Genomic DNA, 25,594 nt, shown 5'->3' on the forward strand with positions numbered 1-25,594 from the left:
CAATGCAGCAAAAATCTTATTTGAGAAGAGGCTCATTGAGCCAGCCAGACGGTCAAATTCTTCACTACGGGAGCAGACAGGGAATCACAGAAAACCTGCCGGGCCACCAAGAGAAGCCGCCAGAGATCCCCCACGGGGACACAGACCCCTCCTTCCCCTTCCATGAGGGGTTCCTCGACTTGTCGGCACACTGCCATCACCCGGGGAGCTTCACAACATACCGATCCTGGGTCCCCACCCGCGGGGACTGTGATTCAGAAGATCCCAGGGTCTCCTGATGTTGGAGGCACATCTATCTGGCACTCCCACCCTGGGCCTTGTTTTCTCTCGCCAGGGTTGCTCGCACCTGCTTTGAAGTTGCCACTGCAGCGAAGGCAATCACAGCACTGGCGGGACCAATATTTTGGTGTAGTAACAGCAACAATAAAGATGCAGAGGGAGTCAAACTTGAGCATGACTTTGGCATGTCTTCCTTGTTCACTGCCCTACTGGCTCGGAGCTTGCCAGAGAGGTCCTATAGGTCTAGAAGGCCACCAGGCTACAGACCGGCTAAGGGAAGGTCCAAGGCGAACGGTGAGATTTAATGTGCTGGACTTTACCCAGAAGCGACTCCGGACAGAACCTGGCCCTTACCCGGCCCCCTGCCCCTCTGCTGGGAGGCCCTGTTCTGCCTCAGTGACAGGATGCATGAGGCGGAAGCCCGTCCAGTCTGGCCAGGAGAGCAGCCCAGATTTGCTCCAGAGACTTTAAATGCTGTCTCCCTGCATTTAACCCCTGCCTGACTACCTCATTCTTTCCAGGACAAAGGGGGTTTCATCAGTGAGCCCTGATCCAGGGCCGGGAGCATGACCTCGAGCATTGCAAAAACCTGAGCTGCTGTCCAGGACCGGTCCTTCACTGGGGAGTAGGTGTGCAGCAGGTGAGCCGACAGAGGCCCGAGTCATTACACAGGCATTTAGGGGGATATGGGCTGAGTCCCTATAGATCCAGACTGTCTGGACCTGGGGTGTAAGGGAGTGGGCAGGTAAGGAAGCTCACTCACAGTCACATGTGCTGGTCCATCTGACTCCCCCAAACATTAGAGACCTCAGCAAAAACCACAAGCTGCTCGTTCCCAGGCAGAGGAAGGAGACACAAAAACACGGCAACAGCCACCCGGGTCCCAAATTCCCAGTGTCCCATCGCCACTCCAAGCCAGACAATAAGGACTTGTTCACAGGTATCTGATGAACAAGATGAAGCAAACTTTCCTAAGCTCCTTGCTTTGAGCATAAACTTACTACTTGGACGGAGCCGGAACCACATTTTCTGATCAGACAGATATTTTTGAAGACTCTTGTCTCTCTGAGGCAATCCAAGACGCCCGCAGGGACCAAAGAGAAGGAAGAGACAAGTTCCAGGAGTGGCCGCTGACCTCCCGTCACCCAGAAGTGGCAACCAGAAGCTAAACAAAGGAGAGCCTGCAAAGGAGTTGGCCTCCCTTAGGCTGGTGGGACGGCGTCTCTCCAATAAGCACGACTCTACGCAGCCAAGAGTTGGGCCTCCCTCAACTCCCCCCAACAAGCCCCGCGGGACACGTCAGTACCTATGTCACCACTGCCTCCCCGCTCCTTCCTTGAAATCCACGGTGGCGTCTCTCTTGAAGTTTAAAGAAGTACCAAGTGTTGGCCTCCAATCCGTGTCCCAACCCAAGGAAGCACTGATGGCGGAGGCCCAGCCGGCTCCAGACATTAATATATACAGGAGGAGGCTGAAGGATGGGTCTACAGCTGAACAACCCAGAATTTGCAGGCGAGACGGTGCTCCTCCATCCTGCCCAAACCAGGACAGCAGACGAGCTAAACGAGAGAGCCCCACCGGGGACTCCAGATGGAGGCTGCAAAGATGGCGGCTTCTAGCACATGCTTTTGATCACCAGGGAGACAGTAAAAGCTCCGGGAGCAAATCCTTCCCGCTCCCACCACCACTGAGCCGAACGAAGAAGCTTCCCCTCAACAGCAGCCCTCTCCAAAGGTGGGTCTTCCTGGGCCAGGACACGGACACTCCAGCAGCAAGGGCTTATTCTGGAGATGCACGCCTTTGAAAAGGCACTGTCCGCCCAGAGCTTAACTAAGCGCTGCCAGATCCCAGATCAGACCCAATGCACCAACACTCCACTCCGCCCCCGACCCCCAGAGTGCATACCCTGCCGTCCGCCTGCCCCTTGGCCCATCCCACAGCCTGCCTGCGGGCACCTGCCTGCTCGTGTGTTCTGTGCACGGGATCGGCTATCTGTACGTCTGCAGCACACGCGTGTGCACACACGCACACACAAAACCATGCACCAAGCAATCCATCTGTCTCAGAGAGCCGGCTGTCAGAAATGAAAGTACAATCTCCTGGAACCGAGTCACAGCCTTCTAAAAATGTGCCGTTTTTCCCAGACTGAGGAAACTTGCAGGGGTGGGGTATGTTTCCCTGCAAGTCCCGGAGGCCTGGGCCTGTCGCCTCCCCGGCCAGACCCAAGCTGCAAGGCTGGAACTTCAAGTGCAGCCAGCGGGCCTGCTCCCAGGGCTCCCACCCGCCCACTCCCCTTCCTCGCACGAGAGGGAAGGGCCAGCCTTGGAGTCACCCCGGCAGTTCAGGAGGGGAATGCCTTTGAGCACACCCCCACCCCCACCTCCGAGGCACCACATTTTCACATTTGGCTGTTTTTTCTTTCCCTTCTTCCCTTGCCAAGAGAATCAAGCCCTGGCTCCCGCTCCCGACCTTCCTCCCACCCTAAACTGAGCCCCATTCATTAAGCCCGCTCTCAGCCAGGGCAGGACAGGAAGGAAAACAGCACACAGAGCCTGTGAAAGAGACACTCAGAGAGGTTATTTCAAGGGGGAGGAGGGGGCAAATCCTTGTGGGCGCGTTCACCGCTCCCCACCTTGATGCCCAGTGCCCCCCACTTCCTGAAGCAGGCTCCCACCTTCCAGCCTCTGCTAACCCCTTCCCCCACGCAGCCCTGTCCCACTCGTGTACGTCTCCGCAGCCCCCACCAGCCTCACCCTCCAAGGTGGACACACCCAAGCCAACCCCCCCATGGAAAGATCAACTTGGGAAGGACGAGGTCTGGGCTCTCTCCATCTGCAAAACCCTCGTCCTGGACCCGGGCCATTAAACCATCTTTTCGGGGGCACTCTCGCCACAAAGGGTGTAGCCCTGGGTTTCTCTGTGCCCATCGCCTCCCCTGACACCCCCCAAACCACTGGGCACCAACCCAAAACTCAAGTTCCTTCAATTTCCCCCCACAGCACATTATTAATAAGCTGTTCCAACTCCGAACGGAAAGAAGAAAGAGCTCAAACTTTGAAGCCTTGGGAATTAGTAAATTAAGAGCTAAAATTCAAAACAAATGCTCTTTCATGTGGAGGCCCCCTGGTCTTTTTCTTTTTTGCAGTTTTGTTAAACCATTCGATCCCTTCAGAGACAACCACTCCTCCTCCCAAGCAGGGCCTCAGTAATCTAAATGGTTGCAATTACCTTGGGGGGGCGGGGAGAGCAGTTAATAATTGTTTTACTCACCTCCCCCCCCCACCCCCCCCCGTCCTGGTTTCTTTCTAGGACTGGAATGGCTTTGGGAACAGAAAGCCCACCTAACTCAGATAGGGCTGCACGGGGCCGAGGAAGGAGATGCTCAGCTTGGTGTCGTCATTTCCTCCAGCAGACAAGACAGACAAGATGTTATCAATAAGACAACCCTTCCGAAAAGCCCCCTTTCAAAAGCTACCACTTCCCTTGCTTATTTCATGTGGTTCAAAAGGGCTGGGGCTCCTCCCTGCACATTCAGGATTTAAAAAATAAACCCATCGAACAACATCCTGAGTGTGTTATTTTGCCCAGACCCTCTCCTCTTCTTGGCCTTCTTTCTTTCAGGAACTTTCTCAGCCTTAGAAAGCAGAAAAGACGCAGTTCACCCGTTCCAGCATGTTCTCCCTCCTCCACCGCCGCGGTCCCCCCGCCCCTCCCCACACACGATGCCCCCGCCCCTCACCGGGTCCCTCTTCTTCCTGCCCACTTCTCATTAGGAGCTTTGTGTAAACAATACCCTCCGCGGCAGATAAGTCAAGAGTATATATTGCCCTGAAATAAAAACAAACAAGGGTCTTCCTAAAGGCGTCCTCAGCAAGCTCCGTTCCTGGACAGGAGAGCCTGGGAGGGGCTGGCCAGGATGAGCATGACCATGGCCTAGAGGCAGCATCCAGCCAATCAGAGGTCACCTCACAAAAGAGGGCACACCACAGCAGCCCCCCCAGACGGTTCCATCTCAGCCGCCATGCTCCTCTGCCAACGTCCCAAAGGCAAGCAACAAATGCACGGAACCCTGGAATTTCTCCCCTACCCCTACCCCCCCCCCCCCCACCGGGTGACTCTCCCTCTTGTTTTAGCTGGCTCTTGGAAAATCCAGAGACGGCACACTGGGTGGGAAAATCAGGTAGAAATAGGATGTCTTTTGAAAAAGAGGAAAATGCTTCCTACTTACATTGCTAATGAGCTCCTACAAGTTTATGACTCTCTTCTCATGCCCCTCAGGGGCAGTGATGCTCAGGCTACCTCCCTCATTCCCATAACCCTCCAGCACTGGCATTCCAGACCTTCCCTCCCGGGTAGCACTGCCAAGTCTCTACTGTCCTCAGTGTCTCCATCCTGTGGCTCCCGTCTCCGGATACGCGCTACAGAATCCTGCACTAAAGCTAGACTGGGAATTAAAACCTGCACAGAAGCATCAAGGACATCTGCGTTGAACTCCCACCCTATGCCTGGGATCTGCCTTCAACGGGTTCCCAAAAGGTGGATCGATCCCCTTTTAAGGCACTCCATGCACTAAGGGCAAGTGCAAGAAAGAGCTTAAACTTAAACCCATGAACTAATGCCAAAGTCACCGAGCGGAAGCCCCCAGAGCCAGTAGCTGCTTTAACAATAACCATGAAACACAGCATCATGCCAGTCCCCGGCTGGCCCCCACTTCCTCAACAGAGCAGGCCCAGGGTCCTGATGCGTAAGGGACTGCAGAATGGCGAGCTCAAGGGCCAGAGTCACTACGGATGCATCCAGTTCAAGCACATAAAAGTGAGAATTAATTCCAGACCAGCTGGGGTGGCAGAAGGCCACCCCGATTCCTCTCGTCTCCAGTCATTTCAAGAGGTCTTGAAACTGCCAGGGAAATAAGAGAAAATGTCTCACCTGAAAGCCCCCCAGGGGCCAGATAATTCGTTCCCCCTGTTTCAGCGGAGGAAGGCACAGCATCTGGACAGTCTGCTGTGGATGTGAAAAGGAGAGGGAGAAATAAATACACAAACAAATAAATAAAAACACCAAGATTAATTTTTAAGCACATTCTAAACAGCATTAAAGAGAAACCACACATTCCAAACAGCTGACTCCCCACCGCGATCCTGATTATTAATGGTCTGCTCAGGCTTCGCTGCCCATCAGAAGACAGACCACAGCACCTTGTCACCAGTCTGGGCTCTGGGCAGCCAGTTAATCATTAGTCAAGTCAGGCTCGGTCGCAGACTGGCTGGAATTTCTCTTTTATTGCAAGTCCCCCATTGAAGAAACCAGGTAGTTCCCAAGGTCAAAGGAAGCCTGGGCTCTGCTCTCAACCCCCAAGGTGAAGCCTTCCTGTAGATCCAGGGGCCTCTCTGCCACTCCCATAGACCAGTGTCTCCCTCATCTTGTTACACTTCCCAGTTCTTCAGGACTTTCTCAAGACTGCCCTTGAGCTGAAGGGAATTTTTTCTCTTTTAACTAATGTATCAGAAGTATAATGAGGCATACAAATCTCAAGGACAACCCCATGGCGGGCGCCTGGGTGACTCGGCCGGTTAAGCGTCCGGCACTAGATCTCGGCTCAGGTCGTGATCTCGAGATTGATGGGATCGATCCCGGTGTCGGGCTCTGCCCTGGCAGCACAGAGCCTGCTTGGGATTCTCTCTCTCTGTCTCTGTCTGTCTGTCTGTCTCTCTCTCTCTCCCCCTCTCTCTGCCCCTTCCCTGCTGGTGCTCTGTCTCCCTCTCAAAATAAATAAACATGAAAAAAATTTTTGAATTAAAATAAAATAAAAAGGACCCAATGAATCTTACTCATGTGCACATCTGTATAAAGCCACCGGCACATCAGGACCGAGAACAAGGCTCCCAGCTGAAGGGGAAACGTTCTACCTCCTTCTAGGCCTGGTCCAAACTCCTCTCTGGAAACCTTCCCGGGCAGCCCCAGACCTGCAAGGCTCCCTTGCCCTTGGTTCCTATAAAATTTTTCTGGCATCCAGCACTTGGAATTCCCTTCTGCCGACTTTGCTCATCTTTTACCTTCAAATCCTGTAAGCCCTAACCAGCCTATAAGCTTCTCTTCAATGTCTCTGTCACCCTCAGGTGCTTAGCACGGTGACCTAAACGCTAACGAGGCTAATGACAATTCTAGCTGAGAAACAGACTCCACAACCTCCCTCCGAGCAATTAAACCAAAACCTAATGCCCACGAAACACAACTAATTAGCCCCATGAAACAAAAGTACACAAGACCCTGAAAGCTCATCATGCATCACTGCCAAGGCCAAACTGAGAGCCATAGTGAGAGGCCGGCTCCGGAAAGGGGCTTCGCGGCTCCACCGCAAGCACACTGGGTTGGATGGTTCAATTCCCGTCCCCCAACCACCCCAGGTCACCAGCAGGATGAACCTGGGGTGTGTTCTACCAGTTTCCCATTGGAACCACTTGGCCACGCTGGCAAACAGGAAGCCAATGGAAAGAGAAGCCCGGAGGCAAGTAAGCCCATTTGGAGTCCTTTATTTAGTAGCCCAGCAGCAGCCTTCATTCCCCAATAAAAGGGGGGGGGGGGGAGGGACTGAGCATGGCCTACCCAGGGCCCCCAAACCACGTCTGGATTTCTGCTGCCTACTCCTCCAACTCTGAGATTCTCTCTCTAATCCCAGAACCTTCCGTCTCCCGCATTCTCTCTCAGGCTGGAAGAACAACTTTTCAAGAATTCTCAACAGGGGCGTGGGGGGAGGTGGGGGGGAGAGCAGAGGGGAGGGGTGGGGGCCATAGGCAGAGCAAGAGAGAAAAGACTGTGTGCGTAATCTCATTTTATCAGGATAAAGTGTAATTCCTAACAGGAATATACAGTTTTACAGGAGACACTTAATCAAATGGAAAACAATAGGGGAGCAGAAAATGGAAGCTGCTTGTTAAATGGTGTATACCCTGCACTTTTTAAACTACTTGGATGGCCTTCACCATGTTCGAGAGATAGGTTTTACCTACCCACAAGCGGAAGACACTCCCACATTAAACAGGAGGACGTATCCACGGCCACTGCCCCCTGCCTTCCTCCGGCTTTGGCTGGCTGAATCCCAGGGGCAAAGTGGGTTTCAAAGGAAGAGCCTGGCATCTCAGGGCAGAGCTGGGACCACATTCAAGGTGTCAGCCTGTCTCAGATCAAAGGTAAGCCAGCTCCGGCAACCACAAGCGTTTTTATGAAATGGTGCTCTGCCCTTCTGCAGAGCCTTTGATCTCAAGAGGGATTTACAAACATTAATTAGGCCTCCCCGCCACCTCTGTGAAGTATTAAAGTATACCTGTTGGACCCGCACCTTGGTAAACTGAGGCGTCACTGACTAGCCCAGGGGGCCACCCAGTGAGCTGGGCCGTGAGCAAGAGTTGAGCGCTCATCCAGCCCATCCCACAGCTCTCCCTCCCCAGGGGCCCAAGTCCTCACTCTTCCCTGCAGGTAGTTAGGCCCAGACGGCCTCAGCATCCAGACTGGCCTCCTCAAGCTACTTCAGGGCTCGTAAAGGTCCAAGAGGCCACACCCCCAGCCCTCACCCAGAGACAGAGGTCCAAAGCCAGTGTCTCAGCCTCTGCCTGGGTCCCAGCTCTCCAGGGCCCAGGATGCACACACTCTAGGCTCTAGGCCATTCCTGGCTCTTATCCACCGTTAAACATTACCAAGCACCCAGTAAGTGCTGGGTTCTCTGGGAGAAAAAGACAGTCCTTGAAGACGCAAGCCTGGGGACCAGCCAAGGAATGAGCTGTACAAGGGGCACAAGGTGAAGGGGCTGGGGATTCTATTCCTCTCACCAAGAGAATGGTTCCAGAAGAGCTCAGATATTCTCGTCAGCATAGTTCAGAGCTTCCCAAGAGCCACCGGGGCCCAAGGAGCCCCAGCCCCGCTCCCCCAACCACACGGTCAATGTCCCAGCTCTGCCCCAATCCACAGCTCCCATGAACCCTGGTTAGAGCACAATCCACTGCATGGGAATCATCCACATTTTCAGGCAGGCACATCATTAGGCCTGTAGAATGAATGAACGAACCAATAAATGAGCAAATGAATGAATCATCTAACTCTTAACTCTTTGATCAACTAGATTTATACAGAGGCCCAGAAAAATTAAGAGACGTTGAGTTAAGAGGTAAAAGCAGGCCTAGATTCCAGACTTCTCAACTACCCTTTGGAGGCTTGATCTACCAAATGGGTGCTGGTCACCTGGGACCCTGGCCTAAGCAAATACAGTGTCCCCAGCAACATCCTCAACTCCAGCCATTCTGGGAAGTCTTGCACACCATCAGATGCAGAGGACACAGGGAGCAGGGCCCACATAGCAACCCCTCAGCATCCCCCCCGCCCTCCACAACATAAGTTCTACTTTCGAACAGCATGTTCCTATCCCTTGCGGGAGAGGAAGGAACCTTCTTGACTTCAGATAGTCACAAGTCACAGCCACCTTGCCCTTTGGTTCAGGTATGTCTAACCCTTCCCGGAAGATCCTACTGGTTTGGGACCACCTAGCACCCAGGTCCCTTCCCCAGTTCCCTTCCCACCACCTCTTCCAAGCTGGAGACTTCACAGAAGGGATTCCCTTCGTTGTGTAACCAGTTAAGATTTTAACAGCTGTCCATTATAAAACCTGGCTCCTGGTTCTCACCTAGTCACCCCAGACCAGAACTTCAACCTGGGGCTCACACACTCAAGAAAGCAAGCAGCTGATCTGAATTTCCCAGCCCAGTACTCTCCTCCCATGTACAAGGTGAAGACGAAAAGCGGGGGCAGCATCCCATCTGTGTGTGTGACCTCAACGGCCCTGGCCCTGGCCACAGCAGCCGGCAAAACCGGCCCCAGACCTGTCCCTAGCCCCACGGTTCCCAGACTTGGCTGCCCTCCAGCAAGTCGGGACAGTTCCTTCCACAGGGGCATGGCCTGTACCACCTCACGTCCTTCCACGACAGGGCCTTTTTTCATTCCCTTTCTTGTTTTGTTTTAAACAAAACGTTTTGGGTGAGTAACCAGCTGTTTGAGTTTCCGATTGGCAGGTTAATCACTTCCTATTGGCTGATCTGGAAAACTTTTTCTCCCCCTTGGAAATGGCACATTCCTGTCTTTGTGGCTTCTCTGTTTACACACATTTTGCTACCTAATGTCAACACTTGCTAATGAATAAATATATCACTCCACTCACTGCAAATGAGGTCCTGGCCTGGCAGAAGGACCGCCTGAATCCTGCGAACAGATTTATCCTGATATCTCTGCAGGAAACCCAGGAGAATTGTGGCCCTTCTGTTCTACAGTTTTAGGAGGTTTCTGGGAGCATTTATTCACCCCTAGCAATCTTTACTCCTGGGGCCAAGGTGACTGGTCTTTCTCTCTTGCAAGGAATCCCTCCAGATTGGAAGGCTACAGAAGGAGAAACAAAAACGGGGCAAGCGGGGATGGCCCCTTACAGAGCAAACCTCATGAAAGAATTCTGGGTCCTGATGCCAAAAGCCCAGTCAAGTTACATTCTTTGAGAAAACAGAGCTTGGGAATTTCAGCTAACATTTGTTACAAATACAGAGAGCCGGTTATCTCCTCATTAATGACCATTTATCTGGTGTTTTGTAAATCGAAAGCAAAATATCACATGCTTTGCAGGCCACTTATTAGACAGGCACCGGGCAGGCAGCAACGCCTCCCGACTTCAGGGAGCGGCGGAGTCCCGGGGGGGCTGGCTGCAGAACATGGGCTTTGGTTACACCGTTCATTAAAGTATTTAATTTATGACAACGCCCCAGCAAAACTTTTAATTAGTGGGGGGAAAGGCCCAACAGCCAAAACTCATGAGGCGGAAGGACTTGTGAATTCCAAGACAGAAATGGGGCCCAACCCTTCACTTCTCCTTCTCCCAGAACCTTGGCAAAAGAAAGATGTCACAAGGGTTGCATTTTTCAGGCATCAGTATACAGGCCTGAAGACCGAAGTTAACAATCCGTACTCCTCAGCTAGGACATCTCCCGCTGCTTTAAGAAGGCGCTCTGGGACAGTGGGGCCCATCCCTGGAGGCACTCCTAAAGCCCCGTTCTGCTGACCCCTGTGCCCCGTGGCACTGTTACCTCCACAGGATGAGCCCCTGCACTGCCAGCTAGAAGCTGAATACAGACAACCGCAACAGGGCTGGTGCCAGTCTCAAAAGGGCTTTTGCTCTGGCCCTGGGCCATCTAGGGACAAAGCAACAGGCAGGCAGAGTTATGCTAAAAACCTGCATGGTCCCGAGCTCGAATTCTGAGAAAACGCGGGCCAGAGCTGACTAGCAGGTGTCAGAAGCACAAAACACCCAGCAGGACGTGTTGCCTTTACTTCTCAGATTTTCTAAGCTCTTACTTCAAACCAAGACCTGCTCTGCACCTTTGAAACGGTCTTCTCTCTGTCATCAAATTATCCACTCTTCTCACTGATTCTTCTGGCACTCACAAAACTCTCCGGATTCTCCCATCAACCTGTCCTATTTGGCTCTCAAGACACTTCTTCGTGGATCAAATTCCACATGTTAAAGCTGAGCCAATTTGGTTACAGAGTGAAAATACACAAAAAAGGAACAAAAACATCTTTGCAAAAAAGAAAATCATAGTAGATAGATAGATCTACACACACACACCCTCTCCAGCCACAACAAAAACAGAAAAATCCACCAAATTTCCAACAGAGGAAACCCAGAACCACCTCGGGGCAAGCCCAGCGCCTCCCCAGAGCCGCTGCCTAGACATAAAAATCCGCGTTCTAGAGGCTCCATTTCTAACTTGAGATAGGAAGGGTATTTTTAAAATCATCTACTCACCAGTTGGTTTGAGAAAATCCATCGGGTATCTGGAGTAAGGAGGAGGGGGAGACTCTGGAATTAAAAAAGTAAGAGAAAATAAAGGCCGAGCCATGAGAAAGAGAGATAGAAACTTATGATAACAGAGACATTCTTTTAGCCCAACTGTTTGTCTTAGCTGTGGGGGTTGGAGGCAGGGCCGCGAGGCGGTGATTGCCTTGATATTTAGCTGTCAGATAAACAAAAGAGGCCGCCTGGCGCCAGCATCGGCGCTCAGCTCCTCCACGTCTGCAGCCGCCGCCGCCGCCGCCGCCGCGCTCCGCCGGCCCGGCTGGAAACCACCGGCTCGGGCCGCGCACTTCACAGTTCACGGGGCGGGGAGCGACAAAGCCCCCTCCCCGCCCCCGCCCCCCAGGGGTGCAATTCACCCCGCCCGCCCCCCTCCCGCCGCACCGCTGCACGCCCGCGCAGAAACTCGGGGATCCCCATTCCCAGCCCACCCGGGAGACGCGCCCCAAGTGCGCTGGTGAACTTGGGAGGATCTGTGGGCGCCCGAGGTACATCCCCCGCTGTGCACAGAGACGTGGAGAAACGGGAAGCAACAGAGGAGGCTGGGAGGAAAAAGAGAGGGAGGCTGGGGTCTCAGAGGCGAAGCCCAGGCCCTGGCGCAATAAAAGGGGAGCAAAGGCACAGAGGCGCTGGGGGCAGACCATCCTATAGTCCACTGTGTGCTTTACTGAAAGAAAGGAAAAAGTTGGGGACACCCAACTTCTGATCGCTTGCTCTTTTCCATCCTGGCTGGCTGACTTGAGAGCGGGTATCCAGTCCTGCCTCCCATCCTAACCTTCTTTGCCCCAAGACCCCAGAGCTGCGGGGCCGGGGAGTATCCCGACCTGACTGTCCTTATTTACTAAAGGAGCAGAGACTTTCCAGCCTCTACAACTCGCTGCTCCCAACCTTCCTCGGCGGGCCTGGCCCGAATCCAACTCGGCCACACACCTCAGTGCTTTTCCGGGTGCAGGGGAGGCGTGACCCCCACTTCTCTCTGCACCGCCTAGCTGCTGTGGAAATGAAGGCATTTAAATTTTGAGCCGCGTGTCTGTGGAGTGCGTGCACAAGCTGTGCCCACAGCCCACCTCGGGGCAGCAGAGGAGAAAAAACTGGAAGGGAACCCCCAGGGAATGCCCTTGCAGATTCCCCTTGTCCTTTTTCTACTTTTGTCCCTAAAGGCTCTTCCCAGGAGGGGATGTACACCCCCCCCCCCTCCGGAGAGGTGGCGGCTGCACACACATACACACACAGCCCGGGAGAGTGGGGGTTCTTCTACCACTTGCGCGCCAGGGGGAGGAGGCAAGAGGGTGGGCGCAGAATAACTTCTTACCTAGTTCGCAGAGTCGGCTAAGGTGATGGGGGTTGCAGCACACCAGCTCGGGGTTGATCTTCCCGTAAGATTCACAGCAACACAGCCTCTTGACTTCCGAGGAATGCCTGAGATCCGGCCACCTGAACACTTTGCACAGCAGGAGGGGGAGCGAGTAGGACGAGGGCGGCTGCGCGGGCTGCGAGCCGGCGGGCGCCCCCAGGCCCAGCCTGCAGTCCAGGCGACCGGGCAGCAGGAGGCACGCGGTGCGCGTACCGCCGCGGGACTCCACGGCCTGGAGCAGCAGCTCCAACTGCCGTTCCTTCAGTTTCTTGAGCACCGAGTGCGTGAGCGCCTTCAGATCCGCCTCGGCGCCCCCGGCCGCGCCGGCGCCCGTGGCTGGGGGGTGGGGATGGTGGTGACCTTTGGCACCTCTGACCGCCTTGCCCAGGCAGCAGCCAGCCCTGCCCGCGCCGCCGCCACCGGCCCCATGCGCCCGGCCGTCCGTCGCCCCTTCTCCCCGCAGCTCGCCTCCTCCTCCGCCTCCCCCCGCGCCCTCCTCCTCGTCCTCGCCGCCGGGCGCACGGCTCCTCCAGAGACGCCGGACGAGCGCAGATCGTTTGGTCCTGAACATGCGGGGCGAGGAGGCGAGGAGAAAAGTCGTTTGCCGGCTAAGGAGCGAACATGACCTCCGCACACCATGAAGAAGTCGGGCGCCGAGTTGGGGCAGCAGGCGCAGGCGACAGCAGCAGCAGCAGGGGCCCGGGCAGGAGCGGCGGCGGCCCGAGGGGCGCTCCGTGGCATGCGCCAGTCTCCCGGAGGCCGGGGCGCGCGCGGGGGCCCGGGGGCGCCCGCCGGGGCTCGGGGGCCTGCGCTCTGGCTGCCCCACCCCGCGCGGCCCGCGCCGAGCGCGGCTCTCGGGCCCCGGCGCACCCCGGAGGAACGCTGCCGCCGCTTCCCTGGGGGCGGCGAAGCCTGCCCCGGTCGGCGCCTCCCAAAAAAGAGGCCCCCCCGCAGCGGCTCCCGAGTGTCGGGCTCGCCAGCCTCGGCTTCCTACATGGAAGATCCGCGGGGGCAAAAAACGAAAAGGCTTTCGGCTGGGCTGCTGGAGGGAGGAAAAAGCCTCTCTCCCCCTTGCTAAGCAACTTAATTTGGGGGTGGGGAGAAACAGGCAATTAAAAAAAAAAAAAAAAGCAGGCACGCGATTTATTTTTTTCCTCTATATCCTTAGTAACCGGATCTCCTCGAATTCCGTGCACACGAAGACTCGGAGGAGGGGGCCGAGTGGACTTCACCCCACATGAGATGTCTGGCGAAATGAGAAGGCTCTCAAAAAATCTAAGAACCAAATATGCAAAGCCCAAAATGAAAAACACCACCTCCTCGCACCCCCGGAGGTCTGGGGGCGTCCGGCTGGAGCTGGGGTTTAAAAAAAGAAAATGTTTACAAAGTAGAACAAGACGTTTGAGGGGTGGAAAAAAAACGTATCCACGAGTTACATCCCCTTTTTTCCTTGCAGAGCCCCGCTGGTCTTCCTTTCCTTTTCTTCTGCCAAGGGAAAAAAAAAAAAATCGTATATTTTTTTAATCCACAGAAAGCTCTGGCTAGGCTGCTTCAATCCTCGGCATCTGCGTGTTTGGGGGGAGTCTGGTCTTTCCTCCTGCGCTCCCGGGGGCCCCGGTCCTCGGCGGGGACTTCCTCGGGGCTGGCGGGGGCGCAGGGGCAGAAGATGCTGCGGCGGCGGCTGCGCCCGGCGGGGCTGACAGCGCGGGGGAGGGCGGCGCGGCGGCGGCGGCGGCGGGCCCCTGGCGGGTCGCGCGCTCTCGCCCTCCTGGGCGCAAGCTGTTCACTAATGCGGGGGCCGCCGGCGCCCCCTCCCCTGGCCGCGGCTGGCCGCCTGGACCCCCCGTAGGAGCTGCTCGCCCCGACCCGGCTGCGGCGGCAAGGAGGCCCGGGTGTCCTCACGCCGCCTCCTCCACCGAGACTCTCCTCGTCGCGCCCGGGAGCCTCCTTGTCCCCCGTCCGCCCTCTCCTGGCGCTCGGGTCCTTCTGCCGCCGCCGGGGGCTCGCCGCGCCGCACTCAGGGTCTCCGGGGCCGGACGCTCGGCAGCTCGGCGCCGGCGGGCTGGCTCTGTCTCGGGCAGCTCTCTCCCGCGCGGCGAGCGGACCGAGCACGGCGCCCGGCTGGCTCGGCTGGCGCGGCTCGGGGACAGGCTGCTCCGTGCGCCGAGCTAGTGAGCGAGTGTGCCCGCGGCTCGCCGCCTCCCGCAAGGCCTCCCGCCCCCGCCCCCTTCCCTCCCCCTTCCTCCCCCTTCGCTCCCCCGCCCCCAGCCGCCGCCGCCGCCGCCGCCTCCTCCCCGCCCCCCGCTCCCCCCCCTCGGGCCCTCTGCTCTGCTGGTTCCACTGCGCAGTGGCGCGCCCGGCTCCGGCCTCGTCACGTGGCCGTCTAGACACCCTGTCGCTTTAAAAAAAAAAAAAAAAGCGATTGTGTTTCGCAAACAACAGATCGGGTTTCTAAAAGCTATTTCTCCCCCCCACACACACCCCCGCCACCGCCACCCCCTCCCCGGTCTGCAGAAGGGGTACCACTCGGGGCGTGGGGGTGCGGGTGAAGGTGGGGAGCTGAGGAGCTCCCAGAATCGACGGAGACCTGGCCGGATCAGAGGAGAAATGGGAAAACCCAAAAGCACCGAGCGGGCTTCGCCGGAGGGTTTTCAAGCGGAACGAACCGGTCGGCGGCCCGATTTAGACGCAGCCGGGGGAGCTTCGCAGCGGCTGTCCCGCGCGCGCTCGTCCTAGCGCTTCATTCATTCGTTTTGTTTTAAAGGCCCTGGCGGCGGATCCCCTGGCCGCGCTGGAGGGAAGGGGGAGGAGAGCGCTGTCTCCGTTTTAAAAGACATTTACACCGGACTGGACCGCGGCCCTGGGAAGTGTGCGCTGGAGGGAACAGCCGGGCCGCCGAGGGCGGGGAGGCGGCGCGAATGTGACCTCAGCGGCGGCCGCGCGCTCCCTCCCGCCCTCTCCCGCTCCGGGCTCGGGTTTCTAGGACTGCCTGGAGAAGTGTGTCTTGTGCACAGCTCTGGAATGCATTTGGCCGGCTGACGAGCTGCGAGGGGCAGCATCCAGGCGGGAGAAGGGGCGGGGGCGAGGTGGGGGGTGGCTCTCCGGCCCCGCCGCCGGCAGGTTTCCTCCGGAGCCCGGAAGACCTCCGGCACCCCGCCTCCCGGCGCGGGAAGGTTACCTTTCCGAGCAGACCTGCCTAGGGCATGCATATGCATGCACGGCCTGTTTCTGCGCCCTTCTCGGCTCCGTAGCGTTCAAGGTGCTCAGGGTCATAGAGTTTAGCCCCTGACCCCAGGTTCGGGAGAAGCAGAGACCCAGCTAGCAGATTACGGCAAGGAAATGGGGTAAGGCCTTGGTAGGGCACACGACCAAAATGCGTTTATTTCGTGAAAACTGATGGTACTGAGAAAAGAAATGATTTAAATATATACGCATCACTATTGACGAGGCCACTAGTTGGCATGGTGATCTAACCTCACAGATCATTCAGTGAAATAAAAAAGATTTTTTTAAGGGATTAACAATTGTAATATCAGGACAACAGTGAACCTCATTGGGGATGGGATGAACGACGAATCTTCAGGAAAGGTGCGATGTACTATTTTCATTATCCCAGTTAAATTATACCTTCTTAGAAGGAAATGGGACAGATTAATTTTAGCTTTACAGTTCAGCCCCCTCCCCTCCAGCAATTTAAGAGGCGCCTGACAGGCAGTAGATGCTTAATAAACATTGAGGAACTAACATAGGATGCAAAGGGGGCATTTGGACTGCTCCCCCCAGATCTAACAAAAGCACCTTTGGAGATAAAAATGTGAGAGAAAATCAGCAATGTTGCTTACACCATCAGCTCCAGGCAAGAGACCCCTGAAGCTTGTTGACTTGTAAGACACAGAGGTGCCGAGCAGTGTAGAAATGTATGTAGGACAGGGCAGAAGCTGGCATTCTAAACGTTTACTTTGTAAGGCCACATAGCTGCAATTGTGTAAGGTCATAATTTTATTGTAAATAAAAATGTTGCCTAATGAAAAGGGCATTGAGACCGCGTGTGTGTGTGTGTGTGTGTGTGTGTGTGTGTGTGTGAAACTTTGTAAAGAAGCACCTTGCAAACTTGCAAACTTGCAAACACAGCAGCAAGAAAGCCCCAGGAAGAAATGGATGAGTGGCTCTGGGTGATCCCATCATCATAGGCAGGAAAGACAAAAGAGACAGAAATAAGATTTCTGGGAAATACACAACATACTCCCCTTAGAAAGGCTTATTAAGAATCCCAGGCTAGACGTCAGAAAACCTGATTCCAGGCTGGGGCTCTGCCCTCACTAGTTCACTAACTTGCACCAGTGGTTATCCTCACGTTTGGCCTCGGCCGTATACTTGGCAGGGATTAAAAAGCTTTCTGGGCAAGTTTCCTACCCTCACAGGGTCCCATTCCCTCTCTCTGCTCTGGGCCTCCCTACACGATCTTTGCTTTTCGAGAGAGGCTAGGCTAGGCTGCAAAGTGACAAGGACATAAATAAGGGAAAGCAAATGTCATAATTCTAATTAAGCATCTTGGCTAAATGGAGAAGCTGAAGACTCTTAGAAATCTGGCCAATGGTGCTAATAGTCTGTGATGAGAGGCCAGAGCACACACAGGGCAGGTAGATTTAGTGGGTGTTTCAGAAGCTGAATCTGACATCACAGCTTGTCTGAGTACAGCATGCATATACTTGCAGAGATATGTTCCCATAGAGTGTAATTGTGGGTGTTTTAATTCAGGCGTCACCTCTCTCTTACCCTCTGTCCACAGCTTTCCTCCATTTTACTACCCGACGTAGATGATGGCTGGGATGCTGGGCAAGTAGCAGCAGTGATTGGTGCTGCCTTATGGCTCCCTGACATCCCCTGAATCAGTTAACATCCCAAGCCTTCCTGAGAGCCAGCCCTGCCCCACTGCATTCTTGTCCCTTTCCTTTCCAAGAAAGAAGCCAGCCCAGGGAGGAACTCCTGGCTGGCTGGTGTGCCTAGAAAGGGAGTTCCTTTCGTCTCCACAGGCACAAGCGAGACTGACAAGCACCCCGTTTCAAGCTATTCTGATCCTTTAAAAAAAAAAAAAAGAAAGAAAGAAAGAAAGAAAAAGTTTAGAGTTCACCAAACTATTGTGAATGAGTTTGATTCTAATCATTTGCTGGCAGGGAATATGGAATAAAATATCTCATTTGCAGTGGTTTATTTCCTGTTGTGGCTTCTATTTTCATCTTTTAGTCACTTTGGTGATAGTAATCAAACCCTAATCATGGTGCAGCCACCAGTCACAGAGACCAAAATAACTTGCAGCAGCGTTATGACAAACAAAGATGGACTCAGCTAAAGACCCGGCTACTTAATCACTGGCCACTGGCACCAAGAGGACGGCGGGGGCTGCCACTTGACCGACCGTGGGCGAAGCATCTAGTTGAGGGAGGAAGCCGGAGGGAGGTTGCTCCCCAGCAGGCAGGGCCCCAGAGTACACGAGGAAGGGGAGCTATACTAGCCTGGAGGAAGCAGAGGACAAGCAGGTGAACTCCCCACAACTGTCAGGGGACAGAAAAAGGGAGCAAAAGAGTATCTGCAAAGGCCACACCTACCAGCGACCCTCAGCAAAAGCCAAAAACACAAACAAACAAACAAACAAAACCCTCCTGCCTGAGGAAGCCAGGCTTCTTCCTTGCAGTACTTTCCTCATTTCCAATGGTTCTGGGAAGAGAGGGGCAGAGAGGCCCCGAGCACATGTGGGTGTGTGTGTGCGGGCAGGGCTGAGGACAGGGGTGAGGCAGGGCTGAGGATTTGCTCTTGCAGAAGCCAAAAGAAGAAACCATTGAAGGGGCCAAAAAAGTGCTGGAAAATATCGACATTTCTTGCACAACCGTCCCCTGAAAAATGTGTGAGTGAGCTCTAAACCATCCTGGGCTGGCAGCATTACAAATGGAAGCAATGGTTCATGAACGGAAGATGGCCTGAGTGAGGCCGATGTGGCCATCAGCACTTCTTGGCTTATCTTAGAAGAACAGGAACGTAAGTGAATGAAAATGCATCTAATTCACAATCGAATAAAGATGCTCATCAAATATTCTTGTAGTACAGACATGCTGTCAGCTGATCCGTAACATTTGCCAGGTGGCTGTGCAGGGAGGGCCCTCAACTCAGGACAGGGTGCTGGGGGAAGGGGCAGGATGAAAAGAACATTGTTCTGGAGGAACGAGAGGAACATCCAGAAAAAGTCAAGATCGAGGACAACAGAGACATTCAACTATACAATCACATACAGATATGGTTCCCTCCAGGGACACCCACTGGATGGCTGACGACCAGAGCAGGGTGGGAAACTTAACTTTTTGTGCCTTTACAAATTTTGCACCATGTGAATGTGTTACTTATTCAACAATAGATTTCAAGATTTGAAAGCGACAAAAAACTCTGCCTGCTTTTCTCGTTTCCTGAAATTTGCTGTTCTGATGTCCTTGTAGAAAAGGATGAGTTGGCAAGGTCCCACGTGGAAGGGAGGCCGTAGACAGCTTCTCTCTCTGTGGGGCAGTTACTACAGGAAGGCCGATGACAACAGAGGCCAATGTGTCATCGCAGACGGCAAGGGTGGAGGCTGCCTCGTCATGACCCTGGCGGGAGTCAGTGAGGAAACACGCCAGTCCTAATCAAAAGTCATTCTAGATATCAGTCAGGTGCAAGTCCTAACACGGGCCGGCCGGCCTCATAAATACTCATGTCGCGACGACCAGAGACACAGGAAGGAGCCTGCCCGATCTGAGAAAATGAGAGCCTCGCGTTTTGGAACAGAAATGTGTTCACATGATTCTCGATCCATTCAGCCAGCATCGATTCAAGATGTGCCAACCACCGGGGGAGATGGCTCAGGGATGTGAAGCCAATACTAAGTAGTGTCTGCCCTCAAGAGGCGCATCATCTAGAAGGGAGTTAAAATATGAAAACAGTCAGGGCGCCTGGGTGGCTCAGTCGGTTAGGCGTCCGACTTCGGCTCAGGTCGTGATCTCCTGGTTAGTGAGTTCGAGCTCCGCATTGGGCTCTGAGCTGGCAGCCCAGAGCCTGGAGCCTGCTTCGGATTCTGTGTCTCCCTCTCTCTCTGCCCCTCCCCGGCTCGTGCTGTCTCTCTCTCCTTCAAAAATAAAAATAAAATATGAAAATAATAAATCCTTGCAAAATGTGACCAAAGCCACCCTAGCAGGAAGAATGGAGGCGCATGTTTTCTTGAGAACGAAAACTCAAGCAGCTTATTCTATCTGGGAGGAGTCTTGAAAGGTTTCTCAAAACAAAGATTTCACACTAGTTGGCTGAGTTGACTAACCAGGCAGAGAGGTGTTCAAGGTACCAATGGTCACACGCAGAAGAAAAACACGAAAAAAACAAATCGTTGTTTTCTGTCAGCTTGGAGGTAACTCTTCAAAACCCCCACCATGCTTGTCATTTTAAGTATCTGACTTTATCCCCAAACACTCCTGAGCCTCAGGAAGTCCACGATGGACGTGAAGCTTCCGCAGTAGGTTGTCGGGGGATGTCTCCCTCAGCATAAAGTTTTCTTCGTAGAGAGGATTTGCGGGACGGACACTAGTCGGTCTATAGTTACAGAAAAAGTTTCTCCTCAAATAACTGGGGGAATTTCCATGATCTCCCCTTCTCGAATCAACAGCCAGGCCTCACTTGTGTCAGACTGGTTCACGTCAGGAAATGATGCCAGTTTCAACACAAGTGCAAGGGAAGTGCCTTCAACAGTGGAGTAGGCCTGTGACAGTTCAGTAACAGGAGTGCTTAGACAGTCCTCTCAAATACCAACAACAAAAATTATTATTCCCCACCGCAGTACAGACAGACAATTTGGGGGATTGCCACAGGCACTACAAAATAAGTACATAAATAGAAAAGGAAAAAAAAATATTTTAAAGACAGCAAGGCAAGGAAATCGATGTTGAAACTAACCAACAGGACACACCCTCAGGAACCCTGACCTTTCTCCCCACCGTCCATGCCTGGGGGGCGGGCAGGGCGCCTCCATTCTGAACCTCAAGCAGACTCCATTGTGACCTCAAGCTTTCTAGCTGGGTTCTTTCCAGCTTGTCTCTAGGCTCAGGCAGCACACCCTGAGGGCAGAGCCTCCCCTGAAGGGAGCCGAAACTACATCCCCCCCAAGCAATGAGGACCGCCCTGAGCCAGCACGACCCCGCCCATGATTGACTCCTCGAGGCCCAGACCATGATGGACTTGACCTTCATTGCCCCCTCTCCCCGACCTTTGCCGTACATTTGCCAGATATAAACCTGGAAGTATTTTAAGCACTTGGGAGTCCGTCTTTAAGAAGCTAGTCCGCTATCTTCAGGTGTTGGCTTCACGGAAATAAATTCTTTTCTTCTACCACCACTCCTTTCTATGCCTTTGGATTTTGACAGTGGGCAGTGATGGAACGTGATCTGTTTAGGACTCCCCCACCCCCACCCAGCCAGGTGCTCTCGCATTTCTGTGCCCCCTGGCTACAAAGCCACACCCAAGGGGCACCTGGGTGGCTCAGTCGGTTAAGCGTCTGACTTTGGCTCAGGTCCTGATCTCACGGTCTGAGAGTTTGAGCCCCACATTGGGCTCTGTGCTGACAGCTCAGAGCCTGGACCCTGCTTTGGATTCTGTGTCTCCTTCTCTCTCTGCCCCTCCCCCACTTGTGCTCTGTCTCTCGCTCTCAAAAATAAAATAAATGTAAAAAACAAAAACCAAGAACAAAACAAAGCCACACTCAAAATAGATTCCCCCTCCTACCAAAAAAAAAGAAGAAGAAGAAAAAGAAGAAGAATCCGAATCGGATTACCAAATTAACCTTAGCTGTTTTCTGATTCCCTCCCCACCCCCCCTGCCATTTTTATCTTCCCATTCCAGAAGTCATTAGGAGATGAATTCGGTGCTCAGTTCTGCCTAGTATGTGCTGGGTAGGATCCAAGTAACGAGACATCTGGTAATGGTGAATCAGTACCGGCAGCATGCAGAAGGGGTGAATGATGTCTGTAGCAGAGCTTTAGAGTCATGGTGACCACACACACTGGTCCTGGCACGTTCTGGGACCCACCAAAGGAGCCAGGCCTCATGAGTGATGGCAAAGGAATTTCTCCTGGTGAGGACCTAAGGAAACAGAAGGGACCCTCAGCCCAGGTTTACAATGAAATCTACTTTCCTGCCATTACTAGCTTCGCGGTCTTGGAAAAGCCTGTTTCCACAGTCTGTCTGCTTTCCTCCTGCGACAAACACTGACTTAACATCTTGTGTGTGCCAGACCTGCTGGGAGGTTGCAAGCACAAAGCCCTCACCCCGGGGTTGCGGGACGAGGCGTGGACACACCCCCCAGCACAAGCGCTATGTAAACGAAGTGGCATACAGATGCTAATTGTCATGATTATCATGGATTCGGAGGTCAGGGCCGCCCTGTAAGCTCATTTTGTTTAACCTTCCAAGTAGGAAATGAAGTTTTCCAGGAGAGAAGTGTCCTAGGGATGGGGTGTTGAAGAAGGGAGCCAATTCCCTCGTGTCTGGGACGTTGTATGGGTTTCCCTAGGACCAGTCGGGACACTGTCAAAGAAGTAAGGCCAACATCAGAGTTTAAAAGCAAGCCACCAAACAAGCCTGGGAAATCGTTTGCCTAGAACGACACAGGGAGAACACAATAAAAAGTGTTTCTTGTTCTTTTCTGGCATGACTACGAGTCAGAAATATTTTCCTGTGTCCTGGGAATAACTTTGCTGGTGATTGTGACAGGCGAGGAGGAAGTAACAAGAGGTCCACCTTCACGGGGACAGAGACACCCAGCGGGCAGAATGCCGCCCTGCTGAGTTCAGTCCCGATCCCCCACGAGAAACCCCGTAAACATTTGTTTTGAAGGCTTTCAAGGTCGGGGAAATACGCTGTTACTCTGCAGTGCTCAAGTCTGGCCTTTCAATAAGAAACGGTAAGAAAAGCGCAGTGACATGAGGTCGGAGCCGGCAGCGATTTCCAGGGTCCCATTCCCCGACCTGTCATACACGGGAACTCGTCTTCCCGAATCAAGTTTGCAACGTGGGGTGCGTTTTCTCAGGTGCTTCGTTATTCGACATTTTTAGTTCTCTTTTTATACCTTTTTGACCTTTGAACAGATAACATATGCATAAGGGTACACAATTCAAAGGGTACAAAAGGGCACAAAGAAAAGCAAGGCTTCCTTCTGCCCCGGCCCCGGCCACACAGGCCTCCCTCCCCTCAAGAAGCAGCCCTCATTACAGCCAAAGGTGCCGAAACTGAGTCAAATTACAGGGCTCACTTGTGCTTTGAACAGGTGGGTGGCCCCACGTGGCCACCAGCATATCTGACGTCTCCCCTTGGGTGCCTCAAAGAGGAGCTCAAGGTTTTGTTCCAGACAAGGCATCTTCTTCCAGAACCTGCTTCTCCGCCGGAGCTCTGCCCTCAGAGAGCCCACCCACCGGCCTCCACCGGGTGGTGGGCGTTGTCCTTTCTTCCCCCTTTCACATCCAAACCAGCCTTCAACGTCTTGTCAATTTTACCTTCAAAGGCACCTCTCAACCCAGGCTCTTTTCCCCAGGCCCTTCCACCGTGCCCCGCCCCAACGGAAGCCATCGTCACACTCAGGTGACTGACGACAGAGCTTTCCTCATTTCTGCTCTTCCCTCGCTCAGATGCACTGCTGACGTGTCTCGATGCTGGCCTGACTACACCATCACTCAGCAGTCATCCTACGACCCTTGGAACAAAGACAAATTCTTTTCCTTGGCCTCCAAGCCCTGAGCGACCTGGTGCCCCTCCTTCCCCTGGCCGTCACCTCAGAGTCTTCTTTCCGCCCCCGGGGCCTCTGCACCTGCTGTCGCTCAGCCTGAAACGCTTTCCTCTGCTCTCCCACGCCTCTTCCAGGCTCCCAGTCTTTGAGATCAGGTCACCCAGCCACTTCTTTATGCGCCTTCAGAGCCCCAGGCGTCTCTCTTCTGTAGCATTTACAGCACCTGCCATTCTAATCCCTCCTTTAGTGCTGGTCCTCTACCCCCCAGTGGTAAGCTCCGTGAGGGCAGGGACTCTGCACAACAGTACCTCTAGAGTAAGCCATCCGAACTCAACCCGTGCCGGCTGAATAAATGACCAATAACAGAGGAATCCATCATTTTATCTGAGATGCTGTCCTTCCTGGATCAGGGATTAATGTGCCCTATCCTTTAGGAAACGGCTGGTCATAGACGGTGTTCATTTACGGATTTATTTAGCAACATCAAATGCTGGCAATCGAGTCAAAAGCGTCCCTCAGTTCAAAGCCTTAAAGTTGATGAATTGTTGCCCGAGCCCAAGGAAGGAATCTCAGACCTGGAGAGACCCTGGAGGACTCTTAAATACTTGACTGAGGGATAAGGTGGCCCCAAGGTTGAGAGGTAATGAAAACTCTCGATGACTTCGGAGTCAGTGCCCTCCGCTCCATGCCTCCCTTTTCTGTCTGGGGGCTTCACGTGCATTGTCAAGTGGACCCCCAGGAAGATGGACAGCAAACTCTCCAAGATCCCCCAGCTGGTTAGAAGCACCTTCAGGTCCAGAACGCAACTCATCCCCCAGGTTCTCTACTCCCATGTGTCCCATATATCTAAAAGACAACACAGCAGATGTACAGGTAAAAAGAAACAGGAAAAAAGAAACCAGCCTGTCCGTCCCCGGCTGGCAGACCCTAGCTGTTTTGCACAGAGTAGGTGCTCTGTGAGCGAATGAAAGAATGTGATTGCTACCCCGGCCTCCCTTCCGGGGACTCTCATGGCACTCCTGGTCTGTATCTCATCGTTCACAGGATTACATTTCACAGTCCCCAGAGCCCTATTGCCCTGGCTGCACCGTGGGCCAGGGGAGCAGGGACGGCTCCCCAGTTCTGTACCCCAACTGTGCGCTGAGTACTGCTCCGGGCACACAGTCTGTCCTCAGGGAGTTGACATTCCTTGGGGAGACAAGTAAATGAATACATAGAAAACGTAATCTCACACAGAAGAGCTCTGGAAAACATGAAGCCGACCAAGGGACCAGGGCTATTTCGGAGCCGAGCGTGGCCGTTTCAGACCTGTGTTTGGGTGGGAGTAAAGATCAGGTAAGGTGCTTCCAGAACAGGGCGATGGGCTGGGCCCAGACCCTGAGACAGGTAAGCCAACATGTTACAGGAACAGTTTGAAAGGCCCGTGTGGCTGGGGGCGGGGGTGACAGCATGGGAAGAGTGACTGGGGTTGCAGAAAAGAGAGATCTGGAGAGGCTAGTTCATGCAGAGCCACCCAGGCATTTATGCTTCTTAAGCGGAATGTTCTGGCAAACCCAAGATAATGGAGACAATTACCGTTCGAGGGGAAGTGCAAAGCACCCCAGCATTGGAACCAGAAGTGCTGTGTTCAAGCATCAAGCCTGTCACCATTGGCTGTGTCACCTGAGACCTCAGTTTCTCCATGGAGAAAATGGGGATAATAATACCCACATGGATTTGTCTTGAGATCAAATGAGTCAACCAATGTCCAAGAACACCGTAGAGATAGGGCTACAGAATCACGATGCAAGAAGAAACTCCAATCAGGCATTGCTGAGCCCGTCATTGAATAGTGTTGAACACTAACGCACTAATACTGATTGACCAGCAAACGCTCCGTTTGTGGAATCACTGCTAGATCGTTTGCGTAGTAAATTTGTTATTATTTCATGGCTATATATGCAAACATACAGCTCAGGTCCCTTCCTCTTTCTCTCCTTGAACTAACAAGAGCAATTAAGTACAATTCCATGGTGATGATGGTGAAGAAACTGACACCAAAATGATCTGGTATTGACGTTTGTTTCAAATTGCGCAAACGCACTAATCTTACTTTGTAAGAAACGAACAAAAGAAAAACTGCCAAAAGAGGCCTAGGAACACAGATACAGGCTCACTTGTAAAGGCCCCAGGGTCCTAAACCGTTGCCTGGGTTCTGGCCTTTCAGGGGAGCCCCAGGTTCCTTGCACATGCTCTGGCATCTATTAGATCCTGATGCAAAGAGAGGATGGTCTCAGGCAGTGGGTGGGGT

The 25,594-nt window shown here is 53.6% G+C and overlaps 1 protein-coding gene across 2 annotated transcripts in view; it reads right to left on the reverse strand.

Annotated features, from left to right (window-relative positions):
• Window positions 1-14,683, reverse strand: part of SMAD7 (SMAD family member 7) — a 31,073-nt gene extending 16,390 nt beyond the window's left edge. The window contains exons 1-3 of one of the 2 annotated variants that reach the window (XM_060613806.3): window positions 12,477-14,683; window positions 11,117-11,170; window positions 5,209-5,280 (exon numbers count right to left, since the gene is read on the reverse strand). In XM_060613806.3, coding sequence (XP_060469789.1) covers window positions 5,209-5,280; window positions 11,117-11,170; window positions 12,477-13,089 — 739 coding nt within the window. In that variant the 5' untranslated portion in view covers window positions 13,090-14,683. Of the gene's footprint in view, window positions 1-5,208; window positions 5,284-11,116; window positions 11,171-12,476 lie in introns of both variants that reach the window. The other variant, XM_060613805.3, reaches the window with a different exon arrangement.
• Between the last annotated feature and the right edge of the window lie 10,911 nt (window positions 14,684-25,594).

Source organism: Panthera onca, chromosome D3 (genome assembly GCF_046562875.1).
Source record: "Panthera onca isolate mPanOnc1 chromosome D3, mPanOnc1 haplotype 2, whole genome shotgun sequence".
NCBI lineage: Eukaryota > Metazoa > Chordata > Mammalia > Carnivora > Felidae > Panthera > Panthera onca.